Source organism: Orbicella faveolata, unplaced genomic scaffold (assembly GCF_042242905.1).
Source record: "Orbicella faveolata isolate gen_17 unplaced genomic scaffold, um_ofav_v1 contig_47, whole genome shotgun sequence".
NCBI classification, from domain to species: Eukaryota; Metazoa; Cnidaria; class Anthozoa; order Scleractinia; family Merulinidae; genus Orbicella; species Orbicella faveolata.
Window position 1 is genome coordinate 5,593,175 of NW_028301577.1, and position 22,693 is coordinate 5,615,867.

Below are 22,693 nucleotides of genomic sequence, written 5' to 3' on the forward strand. Positions count from 1 at the left end.
TTAATTGTGAAATGAAAATTAATGGGAGTGTTATGAAATAAATAAATCCTTTTCTGGTTTGCTGCTATGTCGGCTGATAATGTCCTTGGCTGAGAGATTGTCCTCAAAATTTCACATTTGCCCTCGAAGCTTCGCTTCTCGGCCAAATATTCATTTTCGGACAATCTCTCAGCCGCGGACATTATCAGCAGACATACCAGCCGCCTGAAGAGGTTTATTTACTAAATAATTTTGCCAATATTCTTGCCTCATAATAAATCGAATTCTGACTTACGATGAGTAGGCTAAGAGAGAGAGAGAGAGAGAGAGAGAGAGAGAGAGAGAGAGAGAGAGAGAGTGCCGTTTCTGGTCACTATTTAGCTGGAGGTGGGACGCGCTGATTTCAAACCTATAGTAATCCACCTCAGTGATTTTCCCTTAATTTTGGTGAGTCACTTGTTTGGGCAAGTAACATTGGTGTTTGTGTGGGAACCCTTGCGTAGATGTTATGGAGATTTTATTCTAATCTTTTCGGTGAGCTGTTCTGATATTTCTGACAAATTTGTAGACTGTAAGATGACGGATATCAGCTGGCAGACATTTTGAAATGTGACGTCATTCAATGTGATATGACGTCATGACTGATATGAGGCTAGCATTTTTCAAGGGCGGGTTGCTAAGCTAAGCTAGACCAGAGCTGCTGTGTTGAGAGGTAAACATGGCGGCTTATTATTTTGAATGATCCGTTTATTCCGAAGACAGCACTTCATGTCCGGCACCTTCAAGGATTTAAGAATTTAGGAAAACGAGTTATAACAACTTTGGACCAAACTCTGTTTAAGTAATGGCTTCAAAGGTGATAAAAACTCGCAAACAACGGTTTCGTAGGTGTATCTATGAGCCGGCGTTGTTCTGTCAGATCAAGACTTTCCTTAGAATAGACCTGAGCTACAAATTCCAGATGACAACACAGATGAAATCACAAAGGTACCCGATAATTTTTTTGTTTGTTATTCCTAATTGTAAATGGTACGATCAACTGCTATGTTACTAATTACTAACAGTGTTGCACGACTCCTACACACGGTACAATTCAAGCGAGTACTTGGGTGTGTGGTCCAAATTTACTATGTTTTAGCTAAATAATTTGTAAGTCCTTCATAGTGACCTCTGGAAATTATACCTAAACAAGTATACTCCTCAGGTCTAGTGGATGACGTATAGAGCTTTTTCACTCACGTGGTCACCACCCATGCAAATGTTTTGAAACAAAGTGAAGTGTTTAAGAAAAGAGTTCAACTCCCAACATGGCCGCCGTTTCACTGTTTAGAAACACCAATTTGACTGCCGTGACGTCATGTGAAAACGTTCTATATTCATTCGCATGGTGCAACCTCCAGGGGGAGGGACTCCCACATAAAAAGAACGGGGTTGCTCGTCGGAAATTTTGAAAATAACTCCTAAGATTTACCAAGATCCTGTTTTGTGGACGTGGCTTGAATTTTTCCGTTCTTTTCTTTTTCTTTTTTTTTCTTTTTTCATCTCTGAAAGGTACCAATTCTAAAACAACGCGAGTTAGCTCGTGTCATATCTTTTTTCGGCTCAATACCCTAAAAGGGACCGCAAAAAGTTCCCGCTGTGGACCTTTTGAGGTTGAACACTCTAATAGGTACCAAAACCACTAATTTTAATCACTTAAAGGTACGACGTGCACCCCCGTCTTTTTTTAGATGGGAGTCCCGGGGTGTAACAATGCAAACTCGCTCATTTTCTCTGTGGGTCTTCTATTGGATCTTCTCTCACATGCAGGGTCAACTCAGATAGGATCAGTGAAATGTATGCGTGCAGAAAAACGTTCAGGAAAGTATCACGCGGACGTGACTAAATGAACAAATGAGTGGTGATGATAAAGCTAAGCCCATTAATGAGTTCCAGATTTCAAAGGAATGTCGTAATAAAAGCTCTGGCGCCGTCTAACTCGATCCTACTCATTTATGATAACTAAGGAAAAATTTTACTGATTATTTCAGTAATTTAATGCTGAGCTCTCCCCAAAGACGACCGCACACGTCCAACAAAGCCAAACTTAACATCAAGGAATGAGAGAAAACAAGATCCAAGTAAGGTAGAGTACAAACAGGGTCTGATTCTTAACTTATATTCTGGGCAAAAGGTTTGGAGCAACTAATTGCCTTTTTAATGACAGCTGTGTTTTCCGTCAGTTAAGCTTTTCTAAGCTTTCACTGTTAGAGTAAAACCACAACAAAGGCAATTCTTCAATCTGGCCGGCTGCAAATGGCGCTGGATTTCTCATATAATATCCGTTGACAGACTACTGAAGTAGGGACTGGCCGGCAAGGTTTTAATGACTGATCGTAACGACTTTCAGACCAAGAATCCCTAAGAACGATGTTGTTTTTTCTTGAAAAACAAATAAGGTCTCACATCGCTCGGTCGATACGGCAAGGTCTTCGGTTTGAGATTTTCCCGTCAAGACCGAACGCTCGGTTATTATTAGTAGTTGATAACATTACGATAACCAGAAAATCTCCAAACTGGTTACGTGTGTTGAAGAATGGGTATAAACAAAACAGGTATGTGCTTTTGTGCTGTTAGGAATTCAGCAAGGTTTTTTCACGAGGTGTACACGCAGAACGGGTCAGTGCACATAATGCTACCTTGGCATTGTTGAACGTCTTACAGACTGGACCATGATCATAGACAGGTGATGACTATGAAAAGAGTTTTCATTGTCATCAGTTATAAGTTATATCTCAAGTTTTTTAAACATGTTATTTTTTACATTTGTCAACAATTAAAGGTTAACGGCAGTGCATGCAGGATCACGGTTTGCGGTTTTTGGTTTGTACACTGCGATGAGATCTGACGAAATAAAACCGTTCCTTTCCTTCTCTCGTTCGCACCACTGCCACTCGATCACGAAGAAATCAATTACAGAGTTCTTATTTTCCTAGTAGAAATGGCCAACCTAACGTGTTCTACAAACCAGTCGAGGTTCAGCGGGGAATTTAAGTGTAGCCAGAAGAATTGATTTCTAACTAGAGCACATTTGAGACAAACTATTAATGGCACATTTGGTCGCAGGGTACTGTGAGTGTGCCCAAGTGATTGCTAGAGTAGAATCAAGCGATCTTCAATGGGACACGATGCAGCTACCCAGGTACAAGACCACTGAATGTTAAATATGTCATCTCGAGATATAGTAAGGGAAATGATTGGGTCAGTTCTTTAAGGAACATGAAGCGTTAGAAATATTAAAACTAAACATGTTTTGCCGGAAACCGACTTATTAGAAATAGCATGTGTCGTTAGTAGGTTTGAATCACCAATATGGACAACAGAACTTTTTTTTCTGATGACTACTAATCGTTCTTTTCAGATAAACGCCTGTTTCTCCAAATTTCTCCAAGTGCCTTGAAACTTAAACCTGACATCCAGTCCTTTTTTAGTGAAATGGGATTGCTAGAGTAGGTCCGATGATAAACCTGTGTGTTGTTTAACAGAGAGGCTAAAAGAACCTGATCTCCTACCCTCTTTTTGATACATTTTCTATCGAAATCGGATAAGGGCGTGGTTTTTGTCAGGTGCTTAAAATAAGACTGTCAAAAAATTATGAAATGTTAACTGTAAGCCCCATTATCATCGACTGGAGATTACAGGGTTAAGCAAGGGCCTCCAAACCAGACTTGCGTTTCCCTAAAGTTCTAACGCTATTGCAATCATAATCAATTGCTAAGATATTTATCTGCAAGGATGGTCAAATGTTATCATTATCTCATGCACCACCACTGTAAGTTTACAATACTACAATGTTATTTGTCCCGTTGGTAAATTGCGTGCATAGCATTAGCACTGATAAACTTAACCTCGACTTAGAATTCGGCAGATAAAGCTTGACTTGGACCTCTGATAAAAATCTAGAACCTTCGTTCCGAAATATCCTGTTTTCTTCTAAACAGGCCAACCCTCTTTTTACTTCTCTTTAGGAGCATGGCCTTTCAAGCTCTTTCAGGATCAGAAACTAGGTATTACTAGCTTTTTACCGTTCAAATTAAATTTGTAAGCGCTGGCTTCCAATTTGTTTGTAAAGCCCTGGAGATTTCCTGCTAAATTCAAGGGCTGGATCAGAGCTATTTTTGGTGTGCCGTCGGTGACTCCTGCCGTGCCATTTTGCAATTATAAGTTAAACGTTAAATGAGATGGAAATAATGAAAACAAATTAAAATTGATTCAACCTCATAACTTACAGTTAAAATAGTTATGTGTGCACGTTCATACAAATTTAACCGCTTTATTACGGACACTCCGGGGACCAAGTGTCGATATTTTGCGGTGTGTGCCATTTCCTGTCCAAAATTTGTATGTGCAGCATATAACGGAGAAGTACAATAAAGTCAATCAATTTAGATTAAAAAAATCACAAGACCCCTGACTCACTTTTGGGTCTGATTTAGTTACTTAACACTCTAAGCTGTCAGAAGAGACTTAATAGTGACGTCATCATAGTGACCTCTCCAATACGGACACCTCTCTGATACGGACACTTCACTCTGTCCCTTCGGTGTCCGTATTAGAGAGTTTCGACTGTATTCCAATTCTGTCTATCGTTTGAAAACCCACTGTATTTGAAGCCACGATTTCGTTCAACTTAATAACAGTGTGTAACAGTATCGCCTAAAACGGTGACCTCGTAGCCCTCTTAAATTTGGAAGACTGCCTTAGTTGGCGGGACTTACCAGATTTACACAGCGTGTGTCAAGAGCGTTCGATTATAGATCTACAGCTGTATGATCTCCTTGAGCCTCTATATTTCTGCTTGGATAACTGATACATATTACAATATTATATTTATCCAATCTTACCAAGGTTATATAAACAGTATGTAGTGGCGTGGATTATTGGAAGTAACGTGTTTGGGTTGCTTAAGGGTTCCAGTTAGCTTTGACAACACATCCTTTTTCTGACGCTTTATGGAATGATCGTGTACGGCTCGTAAATGCAGTACCGCCCACTGATTGACAGTCACCCATACTTAAGATTCCAGGGCGCCACACTCACAGTACATAAACAAAACAGACCGGCAGCACTAGGAAGGGATTAATAGTTGTTTATTCCACCGCAGCAAACGTGCTTGAGTTCCAACACAGCTTTTCTCGCCATGAAAGTCTTGTCTTGGAAGTTCACCCTATTCACGATTGCGTTTGCTCTACGGTCTGACAACGGAGTAGTCTCCCTCAACAAGACAGAAGTCAATGCCACTAACTCTGTTGTCAATACGACTGACTTCGTAGACGCGGTAGACTTGGAACAAAGCAGGGAAGCTGTTTTGGGTATGTCATCTATTTGCTCTTTAGTTTATTCACGTTTCAGAGATGCAATCGCCCTAACTTTAATGGTGTCACGGAGAAGTTAAGTGATTTTTTTTTTTGTAACATGCTTGCTCAGTGAAGTAACGTTTTGAATTGTACCCGTGACTTCATTGTGCTACTTATCAATACAATTACAGCATGGAATTAAGATCCTTGCGATAGTGAAGGAAGTTTGTTACTACTGCAAATGATGAAGTAACTGCAATAGTGGTACTCGGAAATAATGAATCACCGATTGATAACAATGATCTGTCGCTCAGTTGTTTCAATTAAGTACGTGCACTGCGAGAAATTTTTGTGTTGTTTTCAAGTTGTGTCAGGAGAGCGCGGATGATAGCGGTCTTCACTGAGTCATCAATAGTTTTGATAGAGGAAAAATGAATGACAGAAAATCCAATGTGCATAAAAAAAAGAGAACGCATCAGAAACACGAGGTACGGAAATTCACAAGCACTCATGATGATTGTAAAATGTTGCTATCGTAAGCAGTTGAAAGCAAATACATATCCGGTCTAGTCTTAAGAAATCCAGGAGATGAAAGATTTTGGTATTTTCGCATAAAAAGCAATTTAAATCTCAAGTTCTGCATTGTTTGAAGCACGCACGTAACAACATTTCTTCCTCCAAGCTTTCGTGCATTGTCAGTTATCCAGCTGAAAATGTTTATGGATTCAGTGAGCTGCACTTTTTGACCAATGACCTGAAACAACTTATTTACATTCTTCATTGAGTGTTTTTCTTTTCGTTACTGTTATTTATTTTGGGAGGGGGGATTTGAATAAAACCTGACACCTGGAGTTCGTCGAGATCACTGAGTTAGCTTCAATTATTGCACTGAGTTGCAAGGCAGTATGACGGTCGTTTCCAGCGAAACAGTGTAACAGCGAAGGTACGATGCACTATAACAAAGCTTCCCGTGATTTCCCTTATTTGCACCTTGGCATCATGTGGGCTGGAAATTGGAAACATTCGTTCAGTTGCAGGAAGTGAATTAGAGTATCGATAGAGTAGTATTTGTCAATACCTACAAGTGGCCAAAATTGCCTCACGTTCAAGTTGTTTGCCCCAGGCAGATATGAGATTCAAACCTAGTGACCCCACAGACTTGGCATACTCGTTTTTTAGACAATACCGGGTTCTTTTACACGAGTAGCATACCTCAAAAAACACTTCCGTAACCCATGATCTGCAAAGGAAAACATTGTTATCACCGCTGCACTGAATGAAAATATCCTAGCGCGGTGATGTAGCTTCGAATCTATAGGATCCTAGGGTATTCAAAGCACTTGCGATACATGATGTACACCTGGAGTATTCAAGGATGTTTCACACTTGCAATATTCGAGTCGAATTCGGAAGAACAGGCCGGGTTCTAATAAGTCTATTTCTCGTCGGGCGTCTTTGAATACCTCAGAATATTTCGGTAATACGCGGCGTGCGCCGATCCGTATTCGAACGAATTCGGGTCAGAATATTGATATTTGGCTCTTTGCTCAGTGCACGACATGAAACAAGTAAAGAATTTTACGAGGTACAAAATGATTCTTTACATCATCAAGAAGTTTATTAATATTATTTTTTTTTTAATTTGACAATCAAGGAGGTTCTTCTTGAAGATTAATCGTGTTATAGAAAAGACTATCCAGTTACGAAACATGCGTAAACGTGTCTGGCGATGACAGAGCTAATGTGGTAAATTGAGTGTGAAGTGGGCGCGCACAGGCAAGCCGGTGAGTTGACAGATCTTCCCGACCAAAGGCTGGAAGACTAATTATTTTACGTGCACAGAAAGTTTTTTTTTAATTTCTTTTTTGTTTGAGTAAAACGTGAGAACGTTACGTGAAGTCAGGACTCTGCGTGAAGTAGACTCTGTCCTGCTCAGTCAGAGCGAAGGCTGATATCTTCAGATTGCAAAAACATGCTGTGGAGGGGCTTGTAGACTAACGTGTTCAACACAATACTAATTTCAACGTACTCTGAGTTTGGCGTTATGAGCAAATCAACACGAGTTTCAAATTACCGCACCCATACAGCTAAACGAATGTCCCAATTTACAATTCTGCTCTGTAGAAAATTATACCCTGTCCTAATTTCCCAAAACGCACCCCTTGGACAGATATCGAATCCGTCTGGGAGTCGAGAGAGTGACAGAAATCTAAAGTAGGTGCTCCGTGAACTTTAACGCGATCCGCATCGGCCACGCATGGAAAAGCCTCCCTCTGCGAAATGCAGTAAACGCCCGCTTATAAGAACCTACATTTACAACTCAGCCTGCATGAATTGTTTCTTAAATATCGAGTGTTCAGTGGGAAATCAGGCTGATAGGTTCTTAATTAGGTTTTTATTTTACAACTACACTAAACAGCACACATCTCATATTGCTGGCCCCAGTTGTTAAAGTGTGTATAACGCTAGCTATCCACCGCATAAATCACTATGCAGTGGATAGCATAGCGTGGTTTGTTTTGCCAACACTTCTACGCTGGATAGCGATTTATCAGGTAGACAGTGTTATCGCCCCTTGGAACAACCGGGGCTTGGACTACAAGGGGGCTGAAAATTTAGATAACAGACAGGCAACTTGAAGGCGACTCAATGCATCAAATAATAGTATTAGTACTCCTACAATGCCTGCTTTTTGAATTAACCTAATTGGGCTGATCTTACAAACAATAACTGTTTCAAATTTCAGGCTGAATAGGTTCTTATTTAGTGGGGGGCTAATTTCCAAATTTCAGCCTGTAGGTTCTTCACTAGGTTCTTCGACGTCACTCTATACTGTCTTCTGTTTCGAACTGAAAGAAGACTCTTCGAAAGAAATCTTTGCCAGGAGGAAGGACAAAATGTCCCGGACATATTCTTCGGTTGATATGAAGCATGTTCCTCCTCATGCTTTAAATGAAAAGCAATATTATGAGTTATAAATTCTTAGGCAGATCGCCTTTTAATTGTTTGTAGAGCCTACCGATTGCTTATCGCGCTACATTTCAAGCTCTTTCAGACTGAATTACTAGAGCAAGTTTCTAACTGCTGTTTACGCTATAAACAAGGTTAATTATTGTCATTTTGGCTTCATTTGCTCCCGGGGAGGCACTCCCTTATTAGGCTATGTACGTGCGACCCAAAAGTGTATGGGTTTTCAGCTGTTTTGGTCATAAATAGGGTATCGATTTTAGCCATTTTGGTCTAGCAAAGGGTATGGCTTTTGCACTCTAGTCTTGAATTGGGTATGTTTTTTAGAAGAAGCTACCTCTTCATCATTATCGAAAAGACATCAACAAAAGCCCTTTACAATGCCTTTAACATCGGTCTGAACTAGGTAACTAATTACAAGGCAGGTTTTATTTTTAATAGTGATTGAAGGGTCAGGTCATAAATAGGGTGTCAAATTTTTGGTCAGGTCATAGATAGGGTAGGGAAAATTGCAGTTTTTGGTCATAAATAGGTAAGGTTTTTTGGGAAGAGGCTCGTATACCCCCACCCCCGGGCATTTGCTACACGAAAGTTACCAGCAATCTCCCCCATGTCTTGGCAACTTAAGCACTACTTATACTTATAATGTGTTATTTGATTTTTAGAAGATGGAGGGTGTGATTTCGACGTGGATTTCTGTAACTGGACCAATGATGCAAGCGGGGATGACTTCGACTGGATACGACTGAATGAAAAGACACCCAGCAGTAACACGGGGCCAACTGAAGATCGCGCAGGTCAAGGTAGGTGACTTAATACCCACTTTATATACAACTCACTATAGACAACATACAGTTAGGAGCTAAGAAAATTGTTGGCGATGAAAAAAAAAAATGCCTGCGACGAGTCTGTAGTTTATTCCTGAGGCAAATATAATGATGAACCGACGGGAACATCGGCCGGTGGAACCAGAAAGCTTCTCATTACCGGTTCTGTTGACTCCAGTTTCTGTGGCAAGAGGCAATTAGCTAGCAACCACTTGCCTCCCTACCCCTCCCTCGATGAGATGTTGATCCATCAAACTTTTAAAATAATTTGGAGCATTGAGTGCCAGGTAGTCTAAACAATTTTTAGGCGGCACACGTTTATACTTCTGAGTGAAGGGGGCTTTCTTGAGGGTCAAGTGCAAGGACGTGTGCTGATAAAACGTGCTGGCTTCTAGACGAAGTTGTTTTTTTGTTGTTTTTGCTTGTCTCGAATATTGAGATATTGCTGAGAGGGTTAACTTGAACTTAGTATGAGAAGCTGTCTGGCCTGAACATAATCTAACTGTGGCCTAAAATAGCCAGTCGTCTCTAACTCCCAGGTTAACACCACACTTGGCGTTTGTGCCGAGGCCGGGAGCCGAGTGAAACTTCAGGCTAGATGATAGCTTGAAAATAAGAATGGAGCAGGATGAATCTTTGATGTTCTAAATACATACAGTTTTTACGCATCACAGCTGATTGCAGACTGATTTTTTTACTTACTTCTATTTGTTCCCTTTTGTGCTGAATCCATCAGGCTATTTATACAGACCTTGTGTCGCATTTTTGGAAGCATATTTAGGCCTTTTAATAACACTGAATGACAGAAATAATGTGAAACAAATATCTTCTGTAGGCTACTTCATATACGCAGAAACATCTTGGCCACGGAAATCTGGTCAGACTACCCGTCTGGTTGGTGGCCCGTTTTCAGGAATAAAATGTATGCGTTTTTACTACCATATGTACGGGAGACACATCGCGGATCTTCAGATCTACCTGAGCGAGGCTGGTATGCAGAGCTACATATGGGGGCGATACAAGAACCAAGGCAACACTTGGAGATACTCCAACGTTACTGTGTTTGGCAACAATTACACAGTAAGGACAAACAACGAAAGAAATAATAATAATAATAATAATAATAATAATAATAATAATAATAATAATAGAAAAAGACATCCTTAATAACAGTTGATATAAAAGTCAGGATAACCAATGACTAGAGCGAGTGGGAAGGCAATGTGTTGTGTTGCGACTCAAAGTGTAAAAAACACCTGCCAGTGCTTCATACCAGGAAACGATCGAGTCTTACCTGTTTTAAAACTACAAAATCTAAGCATGCTCTCTGTTATTCTGTTTTTGTTCACGAGAATCATGCTTAATGAACACATGTTTTAAAGGCTGATTACAACGATCTTCGTTTAGGTCATATTTGTCGCCAGAGTGGGCAAATCATACCAGGGAGATATTGCCTTGGACGATATCACGTTTGTGAACGGCACATGCGATGGAAAGAAGCTTAACTATGTACCAAGACCACGCAATGTGACGCTATTCCAAGAGATTAAAAAGGGAGAGCCAGGTAATAATTAGCAAAGCAATAGGTAAATACCAAATCTGACGTTTCAGCTTGGATCAAAACTGTCCAACTTGCTGCTAGCATGCGAACTTCAGAAACACACAAACGTGCGCGTATGGGAAGAGACGTTCAGTAAAAGATATAAAGCTGAATCAGCAGAACATTTGAAGGGCATGGAACTAATGATTGAGTGTTAGTATTGAACTACTTATTAACCGAAAGCGAGATCTTTACGGGAAAATCTCAAACCGAAGCCCTTACCGTATTGACCGAGTGATGTCGAGGTCAATACGGCAAGGTCTCGCTTTGAGATTTTCCCGTAAAGACCAACCGCTCAAGATTAATAAGTTGTTTATTATATGGCTTTTTGCTTTGGTTTTGCGGGCCCGTAATCGGCCCATGGGCATTACGGGAGAATATTGCCCTAGAACTAGCCAATCAGAGCGCGCGTTGTATCGGCTACAAGCACAAGCCATAAAATAAATTGCTCTATTGACTGGTTGACTGAAAAAGTGAACGACGGCGAGTGATCGAGTGAATGCATGCATTCATGAAATAATGGACGGACAAGAAAGCGAACAAACAGACAGTACGAACAGCTAGAAAGATGGATGGAAGGAAGGATGGGGAGAGGGGAGCGGGGGATGAGAGAGAGGAGGAGAATAGCTGAATAGATTGACCAATATTTCAAAATACCTTCATTTTGAACCTCAATTACGTTTCAGGCACATGTGATTTTGATGGTGGTTTCTGTGAATGGATCAATCTGCCTCTCGGCGATCAGTTTGACTGGGCTTTGAACAGTGGAAAAACGGGAACGATGTTCACTGGTCCGGAAAAGGATCACACTGGACACGACGGTAACAATTTTTTTTTTTATATATACACTTTCAGGAATGGTTACATTTAAATATCAAATTCTTTCATATAGTGAGCCCGTTAACATGTGAGGATTTCAGATCACTTTTTGCAACTAAATTGCTTTTCTTCAAGTATCCTTTCGTGGCCGTCAAGATGTTTGTGTACCTCAACATGACTATAATAACAATAATAATAACTTTATTTAAGTATCAATGAGATTTAGCATTGCTACTAATTGGGGACACCTAAAAAGAGTTACAATCATCAGGACTATGTTCAAATTAAATTTTTAAAAGCCTATCTATCAAAATAAAAATACAAAAGAGTAGCCTTCTGAGTTTTGTTTTTATCAAATGTGTTTTTTTTTTCTTATGAGCTGGCTTGAAAGGGACTATTCGGTAAAATAAATGTTTATACATGCCTCGTCTATAACCTCTGTACATTTGGGTCGTTGTCGCTTGCCATGGAAGGTAAAACGAGTACATTTTGTGCTACAACCTTCTTTCAAATATATAGCTGTTACTGCCGTTGCGAGAATCTCACTCTGTTTCCCTTTAGGAGCATATATCTTTATTGAGTCGTCTGAGCCTCAGAGACACAGACACTTAGCACTGCTTATGGGGCCACGATTGTGTGGGAGAATGTGCTTGCAATTCTTTTACAACATGAACGGAAGGCGCATGGGAACACTAAATGTGTACAAAAGAGAAGGCATGCGAAGTGATGACCTTTTATGGACCATGTCAGGAAACCAGGGAACGGATTGGCATGAGGCCCTAGTTGAGATCGGTGGAGCCTGTTACCAGGTACTTTCAATAACCAGCAACCTTGTAATGGTATAGCTATGTTTTGTTCCCCTCGTGCAACAACTATTTCAATTATTTCCTACATAGGAGAGTACTTGGTACAGTACACAATGATGATGATCAACCGGTAATCGGATTAGGTGCCTGGCCAAATTGAAAGTCGTCGGAATGTTTCTGATCCAATTAGGTGTCAACAGACCATATCCGAGTAGCCTTTTGCCTCTGAGTCAAAACTGGTCTGCGTGCTAAACCAGTCATACGAAAATGTGTTTCCACTACAGGTTCATTTTCATGCAAATCAAACTCATTTTCAGTTCAAGGTTTTGCACTAGGACTAGTTTTGAAACAGAGGCATTAGCTAGGTAATTCGGAAAGGCCTATTGGAAGTAAAGTTCTCCAGATACGTAAACCAGTTGTACTGTCAGGTTACGATCGCTTTCAAGAATCAATCTGATTATTCTCCAACTTATTGTCAAGGAATATTTTTGTGCTCAGTATAATGAATACTTGATAGGTCCAAGAGATCACTGACTCAATGGGAATAATTGGCTGACAGTGTCAGTGACAAGAAATATGTATGGACAAGGATCAACCAATTATGTCTGAAAATTGACCATCAGCTAACCCTGTGAAATATATACTTAGCCTGATCATCACTGCTTCTGATCTGGTTGTCTCAAGACTAAATATCATCATAGAGATATTATAATCAAGGCGAACCGTGACGCAAAAATTGAGGAATCTTGATGCTGATTTTTGCGTAACGTGACACCATTAAATGCTTCGTTTTTGTTTATTTCCATTCTAAAGCGTTTTATCTTCAGTTCAAGACAAAGCGTATAGAGATTTGTCAAATATTATTAATTATTCAAATTTGCAGATCATATTCGAAGGAGTGGTTGGGCCGACCTACTTGTCTGATATTGCTGTAGACGACATTTACTTTAGCAAAGGAACCTGCTGCCAGCTAAAGCAGGAGTCATTCGACGCAGGTTTAATTGGTAAGTCACATGTTACAAATAATCAAATTAATTTCTAGCAAGAATGATCTTGTGCATAGGTCTCAGTTGTGCTTCTTCTTATGTGCAATATCCTGCACCCTTCTTTTGAAGTGACCTCACTCATAGCCCCAACGTACAAGTAAGAACAATACAAGTGAGAAAAAAAAAACACTTTCTTAGTGTGCAAACCTACCAGATACCTAACAGATAACTTACCAGAACTGACGGGAAGCAACTTATCCTTGCATACGTTCATATTTTAGTACAAAATGTCAGTTATCTGATATAATCAAGCTCGTATCCTGATGAACAGCGTGCAGTTAAGTTGATTAATTCGATTAAAGGAGCTACGTCACGTTTGTGCATCTTGAAACGTTTAGGCTAAAGTTTTCAAATTCGTCGTTTGCAATCCTCATTGATCTTCTCCATCCTAAACCATCCTTGTTCCTGCAGTTTTATTACAATCTCATTGGTGCGTTTCTTTGTAGTAATGTTTTACGTGGCCAAAAGAACTCAAAATAACGTGACTGAGCTCCGTATTTTCAGGCGTCTGTTATTATTTTCGTTCTCACCAGGAAACTGTACATTTGATGAGGGAATGTGTGAATGGATAAACGATAAAAGCGATGATTTCGACTGGCAGCTTATAGAGGGAGGAACGCCGAGCGAGGGAACTGGACCAACAGCTGGTTACAAAGGAGAAGGTCAGCAACTGTATTGAATGCCTTGACCGTCTTTCCCAGAAGCCGTTCTGCTTTCTTTCTTCCGACCTCGCTGCTTTGCGGCTTGTCAATATACGATGTGATTTTAAGGATTAAGGAGTTTATATAGTTGGTTGGCCAAAAATTTGACCTCCCGCACCCGGTGGAGAGGATTTGGGCTAATCCAAGATAGAAGTTAACACAATCTAATATTTTGGGCAGATGTTTGTTTCCGTTAATAACTTGTGACTGATGAGCTTCTTTAGGCTAGTTAAGGCTTTGACATTAAGCTCTTAAAATAAACAGAATTAATGATAAATTTGGCTCTAGTTTGCTGTAGCTTAATCTTTCTTTCCGCTAATAATGTTAATCATGTTAACTTGTGTCTTATGATTTTGACCGCCTCGCTTTGCGCTCTGTGGGGCATCCGTACAGACGAAAGAGATTAAGTCAGTACTTAGAGAGAACTGCTTTTGCATGGCACTATCCAGTGCACAGTGGAATAGGTAAATTCAGTTTGCAAAAGAGTTAAGGTTGACCCTTACGTTTGGGAAGATACTAGAACTCAAATTAACCATTTTATGAGAGTTTTTTAAGAGCCCAACTTCCACCTTTGTTAAATCTGACAGAGTTTTGGGAGGCTTAAAAAGGCAGATAGAAACTGCACACTCAGAACACTCCGATCAGAGCGAGAGAAACGGAAAAAAATCCGCGAAGCTGCACCTAATTCTTATAGATGTACAATAATAAATCCACCTTCTTATTACCTCAACTGTCGAACCAGAAGAGGATCTCATTCAAAGTTTAACTGATCTTTCGCCATAATTTGATTTCGTAGGCCAGTACCTCTATGTGGAATCTTCTGAGCCTCGCCGTTTTGGTGACAAAGCCACCTTGATCAGCGGCGTATTGAAGGGTCTACAGTGCATACGCTTCATGTATTACATGTATGGTCAAGACATAGGTTATCTGTCTGTTCATCGTTTTGGCGACGGGGTTATGAGGAGTCGGCTATGGCGTCGCAAAGGTGACCAAGGCGACAGATGGCACGAAGCACGTATTACCCTTCCCTGTGACTCGCCTTCATATATGGTAAACTGAAGAACTGATAACGATCATTCAGTCTATACTCTTCGATGTAAAAATATTCACAGCTTCCCACCCCGTGGCAATTTCCTATTTCATTGGATTCCTAGAGTAAGGAGTAATTTTTAAAAAGTTGTGAGATTTGTTACGATTGTAAGAATCCTTGCCACGACAAGCGACATCTTTGCCGAGTGGCAAAAATGCATTTTTGAAGTCGGTCTACATCGCTCAGTAGGTAAGCTTGCCTTTCACAACCAATGTTTCGTCACTTGATCGAATCGCAACGCTTGAATCGTTTTCTTGTCAAAACTTATTGGCCTCAAGAAAAAGAAAATAGAAAAAAAGTAATCTAGCAAACTCAATTAAGAGGGTCCGGTGAAAGGTCGCTCTTCTTGGGAGTAACCAAAAGTTTGTGGCCTCTGGGATGAGAATGGTAAGGAGGGCAATACTTCTTTGGCCTTGCTCGCACTTCTTGACCTTCTGAACGGGAACTGCCCACAGTCCATCTTTTGAGACCTTTTTTACAGGCAATAATTTGCCTCAAAAGGAGAAAGTACACACTGTAACGACGTAAATTTCATAACTTAATGTTCTGAATGGATACTGTAATTTTTTAGATACAAATTGAAGCCGTGATTGGTGTTTGGAGGAGCGATATTGCTATAGACAACATTGAGTTCACCAAGGGGACGTGTCCACCGTTTACGCCAACTACTATTTCTCCAACGACTCAAAAGATGGTGACATCTACGCCGACGATACCGTTTCACTTGCTCTCCGAAAGTAAGCCTGACTCTCATAGTACATTTAGTCACTCATCGATCCCTTGTTAACTTGTCACCTCTGGTACTGTGTCAGATCCCATCCTTCGTTCGTTTTAATGATTACTCAACGAATTCGCATTGGACATGAAGTGATCTCAAGTTCAACAAATATGTCATATTACCATCAACGTCATCACTGCACAACCACCAACATATCCTCAAAAGCTTACTTCGCAGTCTTTTTTTATCATTCTCAAACTAAGGTAAATTTATCGATGATTTCATTTTCTTCAATGCATGCCAATTTGCTGATTTTCCACATTTTTTTCACTATTGTTCAGTTTTCTGATATAACTTCATTCTCTTACTTTCTAGATAATTGTTCGTTCGCTGGTCATTTCTGTTCGTGGATAAACGACAACAGTGATGACTTTGATTGGCTTTTGAACAGTGGAGAAACAATGACCCAGGAGACTGGGCCTTCAACAGATGCAGACGGGGATGGTAATGAGAGAAAAGATACATTGTCTTTTCCATGAAAATTTGATCAGTTCAGGAGAAACATTAAGTTGTTAAAAATAGCTGAAATAAGATTCGACCGATATGATACTATCAAATTGGATTATGATTTCTACTTCTTAAAAATTTTGTGGCCATCACTATTTTGATTCATGATCTTTGCAACTTATTATATTTTATATACCTCCAATGAAGTTTTTATTTTAAATTTTCATCCCATTATTTCGTGGCTTATCTGAAAACAAAACTCCTAGATAAGCGTGCTGACCACTTTAACTATAGGATTGATTGATTAATCGCCAGTGATTGACCGATCGTTTGATTGACTGGATTGATCGATTGATTGATTGATCGATTGATTGATCGATTGATTGATCGATCGATTGATTGATTGATTGATTGATTGAATGACTGAACTGAATGATTGATGGAATGATTGATTGATTGATTGATTGATTGATTGATTGGTTCATTCATTCATTCATTCGTTGGTTGGTTGGTTGGTTGGTTGGTTGATTGATTGATTGACTGATTGATTGATTGGAGTTTTCAAAACTTCCTGCGGTTTTTCTTTACTGTAAGTTGTTTCTTCTTAAACCCTCTGTTATAAGAACGTGATCAGAACCTACGTTAGAAAGCCAGTATTCTTTGTAAAATTATGGACCTAACCGAACGGATGCCATCAACATTGCTTATTCTTTAACTCAGTTTTAGTCCTATGATTCAGTTCATGTTTTCTATATGTCAAAGTCCATGGATTAGCTCTAATGTATGATAAGTGAACAGCGGAAAGGTATGGAGTAGTACTTTTGAATGATGTTGCTTTTAATTCGTAATATGTAGAAATATGAATTTGGGATCGAATTTTGAGGTTTCATTGTACACCTTCGTGTTAATTGCCTTGTATTTGATAAGGCCCCGTTATCATTTGCGTTTGGCGCCAGAATCGACACAAATAGATTTTAAAACACAACTAATATCTTTTACAGGAGGCTACATGTACTTAGAAGCCTCTCTTCACACTATCGGCGAGAAAGCCAGATTACTAAGTGGTTACTTGACCGGGACCCAGTGCATGCGGTTCAAGTACCACATGATGGGGCCTGGAATCGGCACTCTGAGAGTTCATCAAATAAGTAAAAAAGGTTCAAGACCGAGAGTGGTTTGGTACCGAATAGGTAACCAAGGAGAAGACTGGAGGGCAGCGGAATTTAATTTATTTGGGAAATTTTATGAGGTAGGCCTTAGTTCATGGTTCGAAAACTGCATAACTGACAAGTGCTCTAACTAGCTGGGCCAAACTTGCTCCGTTGGTTCCGTGGAAAAGATGGTATACGTATGCCCTTCGAAAGACACCGGTGATATTCAGATGATATTAATCTTCAACATATGCAATAACCAAGAACGGATTTAGACTACAACGCGAATGGACAAATTTCAACGCGTTAAAATTCTAACTTGGCTCCGAGGCTTGGGGGAATAAAACGAAAGAAACCACATCGAGGATGAGGGATGAATAATTAATTTCTTTTGTCTTATTCCCCCAAGCTTCGGAGCCAAGTTAGAATTTTATGATATCGAAATTGGCCTCTTTGGCAGCAAATCGACTTAGTTTCCTACTATATTTCTCAAAGCTTCGTGTTCGATCATAATTCTAGCCTTCAGCAAGAGTTAGCTGTCGTGTAGTTACAATAAAGTAAGAATTTGAGATCGTAGGACTTTCTCATTCTTAACATTTTGAGTGCGAATCAAGGATTTGATTGAGGAAGGCTCTAGTTTTCCACTTGAACAGATGAACATTGACCTTGTCAATTTGTCAGTGCTCGTGACATGAGTATTGCGTGGGCTGTTTCTGTTGCAGATTTCCATTGAGGGTGTACGGGGTCCCTCGTTTGAGGGGGACATAGCGGTGGATTCGATATCATTCGTTCCAGGAAGATGTATGACAAGAGTCAGCGATGAGGAGATTCAAGCGGACAGCCACTTAGGTTTAGGTGAGAACTCAACCACTCCTCTTAGAATTTGTTCCACCAGGACAAAACGTTTGTCGCAGACGACTCAGTAGGTTAAGTTTCTTTCTGTCCTGCTGGAGAAAGGTTTGTTCCAGCGTTCTTAAATAGCGGGACATCAATACAAAGAAAGCTAACAAAGAGGAAACTAAGGTGACATTGTCTGCGTTCAGCTTGAGGTACTGATCTTTGTCAGTTAGAAAATCAGATAAGTCGAGTTTATTGACAAATATTCAGTTTAGCTTACAATGACTGTAAACTGACATTTTATGATTTGCAAATTTCAGGAGTGTGTTCTTTTGACAAAGGTTTCTGTCAATGGAGAAACGAGGCTAGTGATGACCAGTTTGACTGGTCAATCACGGAAGGTGAAACACCCTCAAAAGGGACAGGACCAATGAAAGGTTTTGGTGGATCAGGTAATCGACTCATTCTTCTTTAATTTGATTTTGTATTGAATAAGTGTTTCAAACCAGACCTCTCAGGGAGTTCCTTCTCGACTCCTCCAACCGCGGTCTTCCAGCCGGGACCTGTTCACAGGCTAACTTGTATGTAATCACATAAAACCGACGCAACAAACACACATAACAGGCGCGAATCCATACCAGTTTCTATCTTCTTCATGGGGGAACATGGCCAGGACCCTTCTAGGAGCTTGCGCCTTCCGCCCTCCGTTTATTCGGAGATCGGTCACCATGGCCAGTTATCCTAGATCCGAGCATATAATGCAATTAGCCAATCCGATCTCGAAGCAAAATACCTACAAACCAGTATCAAGCGCTAGAAAATCCAGCTATGCCAACGCCATTATTTTAATATATTACAGTTTTTGGTCAATTTTCGTTTCACCAGGGAAATATGCTTTCATTGAGGCTTCATCCCCTCGCAGACCGGGAGACAAAGCCATCTTAAAAATCTACGGTTCTGGCGCGGACCGCTGTTTTTTCTTTGCGTACCACATGTCAGGCACAGGTATCGGCAGCCTGTCTGTTTACAAACAAGAGCTTGGTAGAGGACTTCTGCCTGCTCTGCTATGGCTCAAGAGTGGAGATCAGGGAGCAGACTGGCAAGAGGCTGAAATCAACATCAAGGGAAACAGCCAGTATAAAGTAATCACAATTTCATGACATATCAATTAAGAAGGAATCTACCAGAATTTCGTAAAACAAGTGGACAAAAACTTTGTAACAGATTATTTCATCGTATTGCAAACTTCAGTGCGACTACTTTAAATTACAAGAAATCATTTCTGACAACACCAAGTACCAAGAACAAATTTTGAAGTTTATTTTTAACACTTGAAATTAATGGTGAAATGAAACTGATGATGAAATGTTTGCACAATTTCTCTGAACTTTGAAATTTTCTCATGAGAAATTGTTTTGGTGATATTTCAGGGAACTATTTATATCGTTAGCTTTTAGTAAATGCAAAACGAAGGATTGTAAAATACTTAAAATTATATTGGTGCAAGGTTTCTGTCCACTAAAAACTGAAATTGCCCGATTTCCCATCGGATTTCGCCTTAATTATCAAAGGCTAGTTATATTGTGATTGACAAGAAACCTGGCAATTTTTGCCATGTTATAGAACTTGCAGTGGGTGTCCTATGATCATATAATGGTGTGTAGAAATGGTTTTTAAGATCTGGGTTGAAGGATTTCACCTTTAATCTGCAGTTTAAAGTATAGGTGTTATTTACTTCTGTGGTAAATAGATATATAACCTTTATTTATTCTCTGTGTTGTCCTGAGTTATTTTTATTATCCCTTGGCCTGGTCACAGACTTAATATACAAACGTAACTTATTAGTGAGGGCCTTAATAACATATTCTGGATTCATCTATTTGCTAATGTGCACCCTACCTCATTGATCAGAGAACTGCGACCGACGAAATTGACTTTAACAACGGTACTGAGGAGTTTCTTAGCCGCACTCCTCATTTGCCAACTTATCTTTTATGTTCGTTGTTATTGTCTTTATTTTACCATTTAGTTGATGGTGGAGGCCGTTAGAAGTCAGAACTATCGAGGAGATATTGCTATTGACGAAATTGGTTTTACCAAGGGTCTGTGTTTACAGCAAAGCCGGAATGAGACTCAAGCGTCGGAACAAAGCAAGAGTGAGACGAGAGCGTCTTAAATTAAAGACACAGTGCAGCACAAGTGCACAAGCAGCACAGTGGTTACATACAAAACAAGAAAGAATAATCTGCTTGAGGAAGACCTGAACCGCGTGGATGAACCACAGTACATGACATTTCATTAAATGGAATAACGCGAACACAGTACCGTCAAGGGCTTTTTGTAATTTTGTTAACAAAGCGGCAATCGTTTTTTTTTAGAAAAATTCGCTTTTGTGTAGAGAACAAAAACGTACTTGAAAGAATTTGTGGACTTTTCATTCTTTATACTCGCACACCCAGTTTCAATGCGCGACTATTGAAAAAAATATTATTATTATTTTTATTTTTATTATTATTATTATTATTAAAACACCAAATAAACTCACACCTGTTGTCATCATAACAAGCTGGACATTAAAGACGCTAGTAAATTTGGTAAAGTTACTTGGAGTCATTCTGTTTTATGTATCCAAGCTGGTCTGTGAACAGAATAGAACTTTTCCTTAACTAATGAAAAGAAGTCGACTTGATAAAAATACGTGGAATCCTTGGAGGTGTGGGGCCAGTCCACAGTTGGTAATCTTGGAAAAACATTTATTCAATTTTAAGTTAAACGTTTAGTTTTTCAGTTGTTAAATTTTAAGTTCTACTGGACTACTTTAATAAGAATTTCTCTTAGTTATGTAGTCGAGATTGATTTCGTTATTTAATATATATTTAAATTATCGTCCGTTCCTGTGCAGGTAAGTATTGAAGATCCATGCTGAAATAATGTTCAGAAACAAGCAGTACGGCTTAGCTTTACACTAAGTACGATCTTTTTTCCAGCAACGTGTCTAATCAAAGCAAGTGCTACACACCCCCTTTCACTAACTAAAGTTACTTGACATTAGTCAGTAAATGTACGATCTTTTTATGATAGATCATGGAATGCTGAATGGTATCGAATTAAGCTATATAATTATCAAATATATGTTTAGAAATACTTAGAGGAGTGTTAAAACCGTTAGTTGAATGTGAAGACCACGAGATCAATGAAACAGATAGAATTGAAACATGTTATTATCTTAAAAGATAGTCATAATGTAAAATAATATTGGATGTAGCACAATTTGTACCGGGTTGTCACTTTATGTATTCTTTCAATTTAAGCTGTGAGCGCTGAATTTTAGAGTGGTATTACTGGTTATATAAAATGTTACTGGAATAAATTAAACAAGCTGTCATAGCCGTAAATTGCAGCATTAATTAAAACTACCAGTTCTTGAAGTGGTGGTTATTCTATAACGACTAAGGAATGCGATTCTTAAAGCTATCGCTAACTTTGAAGGGAGCTCTGTCAGCTACCTCGAAAACCCACCCAAATTTTGATCTCATAAAAACTGACCCTAAACTGATGATGGTCACCATGTGGGTGGAAACTTGAATACCGCAAGGCTTAACTCTTGAAGATTGGTAGCCCGCAGTGCGGGCGTTTTCCACGTGTTCGCTAACTAGCGATACTAGCTCGCGATCGAGTAAATTCGTCGCCATATTGGCTTAGGTCCGCTTTCAACCTAACTACTCTGTATATTTTAACTCGTTGTTTGTATTTTGAATCGCCCAACGGGCTCGTCAAGATACGACACAACTAGCAAATTAAATATATACAGTGATACCTGACACAAAAATTCTAATAAGATGTATATGTTTTTCGAGAGCGAATCCTTATCTCGAGGGATTCAGATGAAGCAAGAGAATCGTGTCCTGCATGGCGTGAATATATTTCATGATCCCGAGGGACAGGTGGACTGAATAAAAAGCTTTTTGTCACTTTGGCGAGATTTTCTAAACCAGATAAACAAAAACATTAATTTCCTCAAGAGTAATATTTCGAAACATTTCATACATACGATCTAGCGACGGTCATTTTTGTGTGACTAGTATGAATAAACTTAGAAGGTGGCAAATTTTGTTTAATGATAACAGCGACTTGGAAGTTGATCTGCTTGGTGGAAACTATTTTCCCCTTCATAGTGGTAAAGAGCACAGAGCCTTTAACAAGTTAATGGAAGCTAATGAGAGATAAGCTAAGACGTTCAAGGCTGAGGTGTGTTTCCATTCTGGAGAGAAAACCTTTGACGCAGGCTTACAACATCGGAGAATAGAAG

General features: G+C 39.6%; 1 protein-coding gene across 4 annotated transcripts; it reads left to right on the forward strand.

Moving 5' to 3' along the window:
* Nucleotides 1-1,167: 1,167 nt before the first annotated feature.
* Nucleotides 1,168-21,812, forward strand: LOC110052116 (MAM and LDL-receptor class A domain-containing protein 1-like). 4 transcript variants are annotated; one of them, XM_089279941.1, is made up of 18 exons: nt 1,168-2,104; nt 3,085-3,160; nt 5,123-5,330; nt 8,948-9,085; nt 9,945-10,189; nt 10,517-10,673; nt 11,396-11,530; nt 12,090-12,337; nt 13,218-13,338; nt 13,914-14,042; nt 14,878-15,131; nt 15,743-15,908; nt 16,265-16,393; nt 17,398-17,645; nt 18,270-18,402; nt 18,705-18,836; nt 19,270-19,526; nt 20,414-21,812. In XM_089279941.1, the coding sequence occupies exons 2-18, from the start codon at nt 3,137-3,139 to the stop codon at nt 20,558-20,560; spliced, it is 2,871 nt and encodes a 956-aa protein (XP_089136067.1). In that variant the 5' UTR covers nt 1,168-2,104; nt 3,085-3,136; the 3' UTR covers nt 20,561-21,812. The 4 variants fall into 4 exon arrangements, with proteins under 4 accessions (XP_089136067.1, XP_020613904.2, XP_089136069.1 ...); XM_020758245.2 differs by lacking the exon at nt 3,085-3,160; XM_089279943.1 differs by lacking the exons at nt 1,168-2,104; nt 3,085-3,160; nt 5,123-5,330 and adding an exon at nt 6,104-6,258.
* The last annotated feature ends 881 nt before the right edge of the window (nt 21,813-22,693 follow it).

Bases quoted from the DNA above. Each gene is read 5' to 3' on its own strand.
- LOC110052116 (XM_089279941.1), top strand. From the start codon at position 3,137: ATGGGACACGATGCAGCTACCCAG. The intron at 11,531-12,089 runs GTAACAATTTTT...GTTTCCCTTTAG, and splicing joins GGATCACACTGGACACGACG to GAGCATATATCTTTATTGAG. The intron at 12,338-13,217 runs GTACTTTCAATA...TCAAATTTGCAG, and splicing joins TCGGTGGAGCCTGTTACCAG to ATCATATTCGAAGGAGTGGT.